Here is a 10,640-nt window from a genome sequence, read left to right as displayed (position 1 = left end):
AAGATGGGTTTGTAAGACTTGAGTGTGGGTATTCGTATATGTGGTGGTGGACAGTCCGCATTTGGAGCTGGGTCCTGGGAGCATGGGGCAGCACTCTGGGGGTGGGCACCTTGAAGAGAGGTGAGGGGCTCTGTGGAGGGGCAGGCACCTTGTGGGGACCTGCAAGCCGTGGGGCGCCCTGGCTATCCCTTGATGGGACCTGGAGGGAATGCTCACTGTGGGGCTTGAGGAGGGGCTGCAGAGGGAGCCCCTGGAGGCCCACAGAGATGTCCAGCACAAGCTTACTTTTCTGCGTTTTTCTCTGGACTTAGAAAAGGAAGCAGCTGATTTGGAAAAAGAGTCCTTTCCTGAAACCCTGTCTTCTCTGAGGCCTAGCAGACACACCGGAGAGGAGGCTTTCTGCTCGCTGCCCACCTTAGGGTCCCTCCATGAGTGTGGGCTGGGTCGGGGGCCAGGACCACCTTGGGGTCAGAGGCCACTCAGCAGGGGACTGAGTATGGAGGGTCCCACAGCCATAAGGCTTCTGAGAAGAGGTCAGGTGGGCAGCCAAACGGAGGTGGGACCAAGGATGCCCTGCCCCCATGCCCCTGGGGCCCCACTCCCCCTGCCCCTGGTCCCCCCCAAACTCAGGAGAGGCCTTCCTCGGGAGCTGTCCCTCCCAGGCGTACCCTCTGTCCTGAAGGAGGTAGATCACTGCTGTCTTATGTTGACCCCATGGTGGTGGCTGGTTTCTCCTGGCACAGTGAAGACCGTACAAGGTGTGTGGCTTTTAGAACGACTCCCCCGGCATGGCCTGGATGCTGGGCGGGATTAACTGTGCACCTGCGGGTGTGTGCAGGTCTGAGGCGGCTGCGAGGCTTCTGGCCTTGACTCGTGGCGCCTCCTGTATGGGGCTTGGGTACCTGGTGGTGGTTGGACCACAGATCTGCATGGCAGGGTCACAGGGCTGCAGCCATGTCACGGTCCCAGCTATTGGCTCAGCTCCTGTCTTCAGTGTTTGTCCAGCCTGACATCTCACTTTAAGCCTGACCTTCATTTTAAAGACTTTCCATGAGTTTTGATTGATTTACTTTTAACATTGGGACTTTTGTTATGGGCAAGGAAGCATATAAAAAGAAAATACCGTGGCTTTGAACATGCCTTCTATTATGGGAGATATTAAAGGTACAGAGAAACAGGCAGCACAGTGCCATGGTCCCCTGTGAGCCTATCTCATACCCAGCAGTTCACCAGCTCCTGGCCCATCTCATCCCCTTAACCACCCTGCCCTCTCCCCGAGTCATTTTGAAGAAACTCCCAGACGTGCTGTTGTTCTATCCAATTTGTTTCAGTGCATAGCTCTAAAAAATAAGAGCAGTTTAAAAGATACAGTTATGACATGTGTGCCTTTAAGTATCTTTTGGGGGTGTGAAGAAGCCGAAGTTGAACGGTTCTATGAAGACCTACAAGACCTTTTAGAACTGACACCCAAAACAGATATCCTTTTCATTATAGGGGACTGGAATGCAAAAGTAAGAAGTCAAGAAACACCTGGAGTAACAGGCAAATTTGGCCTTGGAGTACAGAATGAAGCAGGGCAAAGGCTAATAGAGTTTTGCCAAGAGAACACACTGGTCATAGCAAACACCCTCTTCCAACAACACAAGAGAAAACTCTACACATGGACATCACCAGATGGCCAACACTGAAATCAGATTGATTATATTCTTTGCAACCAAAGATGGAGAAGCTCTATATAGTCAGCAAAAACAAGACTGGGAGCTGACTGTGGCTCAGATCATGAACTCCTTATTGCCAAATTCAGACTTAAATTGAAGAAAGTCGGGAAAACTACTAGACCATTCAGGTATGACCTAAACCAAATCCCTTATGATTACAGTGGAAGTGAGAAATAGATTTAAGGGACTAGATCTGATAGACAGAGTGCCTGATGAACTATGGACAGAGATTCGTGACATTGTACAGGAGACAGGGATCAAGACCATCCCAAGAAAAAGAAATGCAAAAAATCAAAATGGCTGTCTGAGGATGCCTTACAAATAGCTGTGAAAAGAAGAGAAGCATAAAGCAAAGGAGAAAAGGGAAGATATACCCATTTGAATGCAGAGTTCCAAAGAACAGCAAGGAGAGATAAGAAAGCCTTCCTCGGCAATCAGTGTAAAGAAATAGAGGAAAATAATAGAATGGGAAAGACTAGAGATCTCTTCAAGAAAATTAGAGATACTAAGGGAACATTTCATGCAAAGATGGGCTCGATAAAGGACAGAAATGGTATGGACCTAACAGAAGCAGAAGATATTAAGAAGAGGTGGCAAGAATACACAGAAGAACTGTACAAAAAAGAGCTTCACGACCCAGATAATCACGATGGTGTGATCACTCACCTAGAGCCAGACATCCTGGAATGTGAAGTCAAGTGGGCCTTATGAAGCATCACTACAAAGCTAGTGGAGGTGATGGAATTCCAGTTGAACTGTTTCAAACCCTAAAAGATGATGCTTTGAAAGTGCTGCACTCAATATGCCAGCAAATTTGGAAAACTCAGCAGTGGCCACAGGACTGTAAAAGGTCAATTTTCATTCCAATCCCAAAGAAAGGCAATGCCAAAGAATGCTCAAACTACTGCACAATTGCACTCATCTCACATGCTAGCAAAATAATGCTCAAAATTCTCCAAGCCAGGCTTCAGCAATACGTGAACCATGAACTTCCAGATGTTCAGACTGGTTTCAGGAAAGGCAGAGGAACCAGAGATCAAATTGCCAACATCTGCTGGATCATGGAAAAAGCAAGAGAGTTCCAGAAAAACATCTATTTCTGCTATATTGACTATGCCAAAGCCTTTGACTGTGTGGATCACAATCAACTGTGGAAAATTCTGAAAGAGATGGGAATACCAGACCACCTGACCTGCCTCTTGAGAAATCTGTATGCAGGTCAGGAAGCAATAGTTAGAACTGGACATGGAACGACAGACTGGTTCCAAATAGGAAAAGGAGTACGTCAAGGCTGTATATTGTCACCGTGCTTATTTAACGTCTATGCAGAGTACATCATGAGAAACGCTGGGCTGGATGAAGCACAAGCTGGAATCAAGATTGCTGGGAGAGATATCAATAACCTCAGATATGCAAATGACACTACCCTTATGGCAGAAAGTGAAGAAGAACTAAAGAGCCTCTTGATGAAAGTGAAAGAGGAGAGTGAAAAAGTTGGCTTAAAGCTCAACATTCAGAAAACGAAGATCATGGCATCCGGTCCCATCACTTCATGGCAAATAGATGGGGAAATAGTGGAAACAGTGGCTGACTATTTTTGGGGCTCCAGAATCACTGCACATGGTGACTGCAGCCATGACATTAAAGACTCTTAGCACTCCTTGGAAGGAAAGTTATGACCAACCTAGACAGAATATTCAAAAGCAATTACTTTGCCAACAAAGGTCCGTCTGCTAACTGCTAAGTCACTTCAGTCGTGTCCGACTCTCTGTGACCCCACAGACGGAAGCCCACCAGGCTCCCCCGTCCTTGGGATTCCTCAGGCAAGAACACTGGAGTGGGTTGCCATTTCCTTCTCCGATGCATGAAAGTGAAGAGTGAAAGTGAAGTCGCTCAGTCGTGTCCGACTCCTAGCGACCCCATGGACTGCAGCCTACCAGGCTCCTTCGTCCATGGGATTTTCCAGGCAAGAGTACTGGAGTGGGGTGCCATTGCCTTCTCCAAAGGTCCGTCTAGTCAAGGCTATTGTTCTTCCACTAGTCATATATGGATGTGAGAGTTGGACTGTAAAGAAAGCAGAGCGTCGAAGAATTGATGCTTTTGAACTGTGGTGTTGGAGAAGACTCTTGAGAGTCTCTTGGACTGCAAGGAGATCCAACCAGTCCATCCTCAAGGAGATTAGTCCTGGGTGTTCATTGGAAGGACTGATGTTGAAGCTGAAACTCCAATACTTTGGCCACCTGATGTGAAGAGCTAACTCATTTGAAAAGACCCTGATTCCGGGAAAGATTGAGGGCAGGCGGACAAGGGGACGACAGAGGATGAGATGGTTGGATGGCATCACTGACTCAATGGACATGGGTTTGGGTAGACTCCGGGAGTTGGTGATGGACAGCGAGGCCTGGTGTGCTGCAGTCCATGGGGTCGCAAAGAGTCGGACATGACTGAGCGACTAAACTGAACTGAACTGAACTAGGGGGTGTAATTAACATACAGTAAATTGCAGGTATTTATTTATTTTTATTTTTGGCCACACTGCACAGCTTGCAGAGTCTTAGTTCCTCCAGCAGGGATCAAAGCCACACCCTCAGCCGTGCAAGTGTGGAGTTGTAACCACTGGACCACTAGGAGTTCCCTAAATTGCACATATTGAAAGCGTACAATGAGTTCTGACATCTGTCTGTACCCATGAAACTCATCTCACTCGAGATAGGGAAGGGTCCCTTTACCTGCCACTTTATGTGTGTGTGATTTATTGGTTGGAGGAGCTGGGTTTCATCCTGTATACTTGCCCAGGGTCTGGATTTTGCCCACAGTGTCCCTTTGGTGGAGTTTGGCATGTTCCTGTCTTCTCTGTGTTCCTTAGGTTGGTAGTTAAGGTTGCAGGAGGGTCCATTCTCTTAGCAGGACCCCCAAGGAGGAGGCAGGTAGCGCATGTGGTTCTGTGATGGCACGACCATGGGTGCCCAGCACTCAGACATGGGAATTCGTCAGGGTTGCACACAGAATGGACATAGCCCGGTCCTTCATGGATCAGCAGGAACACCTCTAAAAAGTGGGACAGAGAACCTGCACAGGAAGGCAACTCAAAGGCTTGATGCTTTCCTGCATGTCCTAGTTTTCAGAAGAATGTGTTGGTGTCATCCATCCAGTGGTGACCAGTCGATTTCTTTTTCAGCATCTCAGAGAACCCGGGGACTTAAATGTGTGAGGTGAGAGGTGACTACTCTGGCTGTTCTCAGGGCTCACAGGAACCTGCTGATGCAGTGGAGCCTCTGCAGGTTCTTCTGAGCCTTTTGACCTGACTCAAGTACTCTTGCCAGCTTCCTGCTGCCTCTAGAGGGACCCCAGTTCTGGGCTCAGCCATTTCTCCTCCAGGGAACCCTGGTTCCACTTCGTGGCTTCTGGAGCCCGAGTGTGATTGGGCCTGTCACATCAGAGAAGAGTCAGAAGTGAGCAATAACTTTTCTAATTTGCCAAAAGGAAAACAGAACCAGCATGGGTGACTGAGTGAGGCTTTGAATGGGCGTTTCCTGAAGCTGCCCGGGTGTGGTTCTGCCTGTAGGTTAGGAAGGTGGGGAAGGAAAGGAAACTGATGAGAGAACTTCTTGTGGGGAGGAAGGAGGGAAAACCCAATTGCAGTTGGTTGTATGACATAGACGCTCACCTGTGCTCAGGACGGAGCCCGAGATGAATGCTTTGGAGGTGACACCAGGTGCCATGTGGCCGCTCCAAGGACTGGGGGACCACCTGTTCCTTTGGAACTGCTCTCAGAACTGGAAGGGAGCGCTCAGCCTCACACAGTGAATGAACCGTGGGTCTCTGCTGATTTTCCTAGAACGTCAAATCTGTGGGGACAGTCTCTTGCCATTGATGAAACACTGTGCTTCATAAGGGAGAAGTTAATATGCATGAGTTCTAAAATATTGAGCTAATATAATTTTGAGAAAATTTAAGTTGATTACAGTTTATGCTGAGGACAGCGAACTTAAACAGCAGTCTTAATCCTCCAGAATTGAAAATTGGTTTCAGGTTGATGTGGAATAAATGTTTTAACAGAACTTTGCATTATTTATAACCACTTGTTCCAGCTTCTGGTGAAGATATGCAGTGGCAAAGGTGTGTTGGGGCCTTGATGTGTGGACGCCTCACTTTCACTAATTGGCCTTTGAACTGTCCACGTGGCCCCAGATTAGTCATCTCAGTGGACAGTGGCTTTTAAAGTAACCTCAGATAGTGGTGCCCACTGAAGGACAGAGGTGTGACTGTTTCCTCTTGTGTGAGGCCATTCCTTTTACTTCTTTGCTCAGATGTAATCAAGATGAACTCAAGGATAGTGAATAGGTATTTTTAAATGTTTCTAAACTATACAACTTCTGAAAGCTAAATACACTAAAACAAATTTTTTCCCCTGTAGGTCTCCAGTGCCTATTGGATTTTTACCTTAAAAAGTTCTCAGTGTGAGATTTCTTACGCTGTCAATGTAGATTCAGTACAATGATTGAGTAGAGGACCCTCCAGGTCAGGCGGCGGGCGCCCAGCTGCTGAAGGATGAACGGAGAGGAGGAGTTCTTCGATGCCGTCACAGGTGAGCGGAGGGGGTGCCAGCGCAGAGGCCAGGTCATGAGCGTGAAGCCCTCAGACCCCGGCCTCAGACTTAGCCTGGGGACATGAGGATGGCCTGGGAGAGCCACGCAGAGAGAAGGGTGACGTGTTCCCAGGAAAAGCACTTGTCCTGGCCCAGATTTGGAGGAAAACATCCACTTCAGACCACAGGAGATAACATGAAAGGGCAACTGTGTGTTTCAGTCTTTGAAAGAGTTGCCCTCGGGTGTAAATATTTTTATTTGGCTCCTGAATGAGATGGTCCGCATCCTTATATTGTTTATAATGAGCAAAACCTTACTGTCCTGTCTTATGCACGACTTAAAGTCTACCAAGGAATAGTAGATTATCTGCTTCCACAGCAACTCTTGCTGTGTTAAAAGTTCAGTTCTAAAAAAAAAAAGTTCAGTTCTGTTTCGCTTTTCAAACACCATTGTGAACGCTGGTACCCAGGCTAGTGGGGTGGAGCATGTGGTGGGGGGGGTGTTCTGTGTGTGTGTGAGTGATGGGGGTGGCAGGGGGTGGGGGGCAGGAGAGGCCAGGCTTGGTCAGGCCACATTTGCTTAGAGCGGCCCCTCTTCCTCCTGTCACCTCCTGAGGGGGCCCCAAACTCAAGTTCAAGGTGTCCCCCTGCCCTCCACCGACTTGTCAGCACTGGGAGCATCACTTTGCTTTTCTTGCTGAGGGTTCTTACTGGTGGAGACGGACTTCAGGGGACTCTTCCAGTCCAGAGCCTGCTCTTGGGTGTGGGGACGTAGAAATGGCGGCTCTGAAACGTTACTGCCGCCAGCTTCTTCAGTGGTCATCTCCCCAGTGCTGTCAGGGGGCCCTACTGTGGTTGGTGCTGAGAGAGTATGGTGCCCAGCACAACAGGAGGCTCTTGCCTGGTGGTGGTCACTGTCCCCAGACACCTGTGCTATCCCTGTCGGGACACCTGGAGCCCTGGTGGAGCCCTGCCCCATGCTGCCTGCGTTCATTGGCCATACTTCTCCCGAGGGAAGGGCTGGAGCAGTTGAGGGCCAGCAGCCTCAGGTGATTGACTTATTCTCGTCCGAAGCCCCAGGAGGAACTGGCATTGTGCTCCCCTTGCTATTCTCAAAGGCTGAACCACTGAGTCGTCATCTGAGATTTCATAGCTATTATGTTCCCTGTAGACATGTTTTCCTGGGAAGCGTGCTGTCTGATCAACCACCCGCTCATCAGTGATTGTTAGCAGCTGAATTCCACCTAGCGGCTGGTTGTCGGGGAATCACGCCCTCGGTCTGCCTGGCCCTGGCATAGGGACCACGTCTGAAACCTAAAGAGCCCGACCTCAGTGAGGCCCTCTCACCCAGGAGCCTCCTGGAGGTGCCCTCCTACTGGGACCAGTGTAACTGGCTCTCGTGAAGGGCTTTCCCTGGAGAGGCCCTGAGCTGTGGGGGTGCCACGTGTGTATGACTCCATCGCCACCTCTCTGCACGGTGGGACCAGCCACAAGTCCCTGAGATGGAGGCAGAGGAAGCAGGTGTCTCGGTGAAACACCTTTGGTTTCACCGAACCAAACTGTCCTTTGGTTCCCAAACAAGCAACAGGAAGGTGAAAAATCTGAAGTCTCCTAATGTAATGAAATGCCCGGTGGGTACTTCCCTGTCTTAGAGTCGGTCTTACTTTGTGACTCTATTAAAACATATTTAAACCCAGCAGTTACTGAATGGATGACTTCAGTGGGCAGGTATTCCCTCTAAGAATCAGTACCTTTCAATTTGAAAGGTTTTTAAATAAAGCACTTGAGAATATGTACAGATGAAGGGCTGTAAAAAATCAGACTGACCTGTCGAAGATGGGTATCTCTAAGTGATCAGATTATAAATGCTTTCAGCTTGCTCCTTGGCTGATCTGTATTTTCTCTTTGTGTAAAACAAGAAACGTTGTGTATTAAGTATTAAGATGATTAAGGTGTTATGGAGCATTGGCTTCACCAGAGACTTCAGGCACTTGTGAGGGAGAAGCTGCTTTGTTTTCTGGGGCCCACCCCAGGGCTGTGATCTAAACGAACTTTCTACTTAACGGTGGCCTAGATTCTCGGCCCTGAGGGATGCAGGGATACCTGTGCACTCAGCAACCCTAAGCTGGGACTGTTTCAGGCTATGTTAGACCCACGTTTATGCTGGGGATCAACAGGTGTCACTTTGGGGATTGTTAGCAAAAACTAGAGGTGACAGGCTATTTCAGAAGGTATTGATTATTTTTAATTATATCCTTTCAAATTTATTGTGTCATCGGTTTCAGTGCTGCTACATTTTGTGGATCTGTCAATAGAGAAGAATGAGAAAGAAGGAATTTTTGCATTTTCTCAAGGAAGCTTATCAGTGGCAAGGTGGTTTATGTTTTGTGTGTAGCAGCAGCCACCCAGGTCTTTCACGCTGGGCCCCACTTTCCACTCAGAAATGAGGGGCTGTTACGGGAGCCCACCCTATGTTCCTCGTGGGCTCATTGCTGGGGGTCAGCGGTCAGGAGCCTCTGCTCCAGCTGGAATGATTCACCTGGCAGCCACAGCTCCCTCCAGGCTTGCCCTGGAGCAAAAGGAAACACACTTCCCTTGTCCCTGGTCACTGGTCACTTCGGAAAAGCCTTCCCAGTGGAGAAGACCCAGAGGTCTGCCCAGGGTTGTGACCTTCTTCCTCAGGGACTGGACGGGCCAGGAGACGGCTGCCTGTGTTTCGCATTAGTCCTCATGGGTCATTTTCCCTGTTTTCTGTGTACCGTGTAGTCTCTGGGTTCACATCCATCATCCACAGTTTGGGTTATTGTTGGTAGGTTGGCTAGGTTCTGCCAATGCGGTGGCGTGGTGCTTGGTCTTAGAAATACTGCAGCAGATATGTTTCAGAACATGATGCAGAGTTTGACCTCAAATATGGACAGAGGAGGAGGATGTTGTGGCCTGAGTTAGGTGTGACCACCCCGGAGGACATGAGTCATTGATGACCACAGGGGAAAACTGTCCTTGTCCCCTGGGGCCACCCCACATGGAAAGGACCATGGAGCGTGCAATGTGGGTGGCAGGGTGGGGTCCTCCTTGGGGAGCCCCTGGGAGCAGTCCTCTTTTTCCACCTCCGTCTGCAGCTCTTGGCGAGCGGAGTTAATAACTCTGACTGTGTCCATTAGAAACACTTTAGAGCTTCAGGTTTTCTGCTTTCAGTGAGAATCCTCAGAGGTGAAGTCCTGCCACCTCACCCTCTGCTTGTCTCATGCAGGCTTTGACTCTGATAACTCTTCCGGGGAATTTTCAGAGGCGAATCAGAGACTCACTGGCGTGATTCATGTGGACACCAGCAAAAGTAATGGGATTGGAAAAGTTGGGGACGGGCCTCCTCAGGAGAATGGGATTCAGAAGCACAGGTAGGTTGTCCTGTGGGTCAATCTTAGTGTCTCCCAGCACACCTGTACTCATTCGCCCCAGATACGCTGCGGGTGCAGGTTGTGAGCTGAGAACGTCCTGTCCAGTGTCACTGGGCAGATCGAGGGCCTGTTCAGCTAGCCTCTGGGTGGCCCCTACAGATCAGTGACGGTGCTTCCTCAACTTGACTCCAGTCCTTAAGCTGACGGGGCGGCTGTGCCTGCTCCGGGTTGCGGGACTGAGCTCCAGGGGGCCCTGGTGTTTGCTCACAGCCTGCCCTCACTGTTACCAGACCATCCTGCTGGCTTCATGCAGATCTGCCTGCGTTCTCTTTCCACACACTGACCTCTGATCCCGAGAGTTTCTGAGGGTTGTTTGGTGTAGCAAGACCACATTCTGTTCTCTCTCCACCACCACTGGGTTCTCATGTGAGCAGACTTCAGTGACACTGACCCAAGTTCACCAACAGAAGGGAGGACTCAGCTGGGACAGACAGGAAGCAGGTGGAGCCCCTGGGATGATGGCAGTGGCCTCTGTCCACCCAGGGAGCCCACCTTCACCCCAGCCTCTGCCCTGCACTGGACCCAGCGGGACCCTGAGCTGCCAGAGCACCTCCTGCCTGCTCTCATGGCCTGGGCTCAGCCGTCAGCCCCCTCATCCCCTATACCCCGGAATCTGGCTCAAGCTGGCCCTAGTGCCGCACCCCCGCCCCTTCCTCCCATATCCGTCCCCCAGCCTGACTTGCTGGCCTCTGGAGATGTGTCTTGGATGCCTTCAGCTTTGCCAGCTCCTGTGTTCCGGCCTGTTCCTCCTACACTGGGCCTCCTGTGGGCACCTCCTGTGCCTGTTTCTTGCCCAGATTTCACCGTTTCTGGACAGGTCCGATCCTGTACCTCCCCCTTCTTAAGCTCCCAGGCGGTGGACACGGCCCTGAGTGAGGG

The 10,640-nt window shown here is 50.0% G+C and overlaps 1 protein-coding gene across 4 annotated transcripts in view; it reads left to right on the top strand.

The window, feature by feature from the left end:
- OSBPL2 (oxysterol binding protein like 2) overlaps positions 1–10,640 on the top strand; it is a 36,422-nt gene that overhangs the window by 12,646 nt on the left and 13,136 nt on the right. For 3 of the 4 annotated variants that reach the window (XM_005214549.5, XM_059892451.1, NM_001035020.2), the window contains 2 exon segments: positions 6,136–6,306; positions 9,557–9,701. In XM_005214549.5, coding sequence (XP_005214606.1) covers positions 6,270–6,306; positions 9,557–9,701 — 182 coding nt within the window. In that variant the 5' untranslated portion in view covers positions 6,136–6,269. 4 annotated transcript variants of the gene reach the window in all.

Source organism: Bos taurus, chromosome 13 (assembly GCF_002263795.3).
Source record: "Bos taurus isolate L1 Dominette 01449 registration number 42190680 breed Hereford chromosome 13, ARS-UCD2.0, whole genome shotgun sequence".
NCBI lineage: Eukaryota > Metazoa > Chordata > Mammalia > Artiodactyla > Bovidae > Bos > Bos taurus.
Note: the sequence above shows the minus strand (reverse complement) of the source record. Positions and strands in the feature narration are given on the sequence as shown.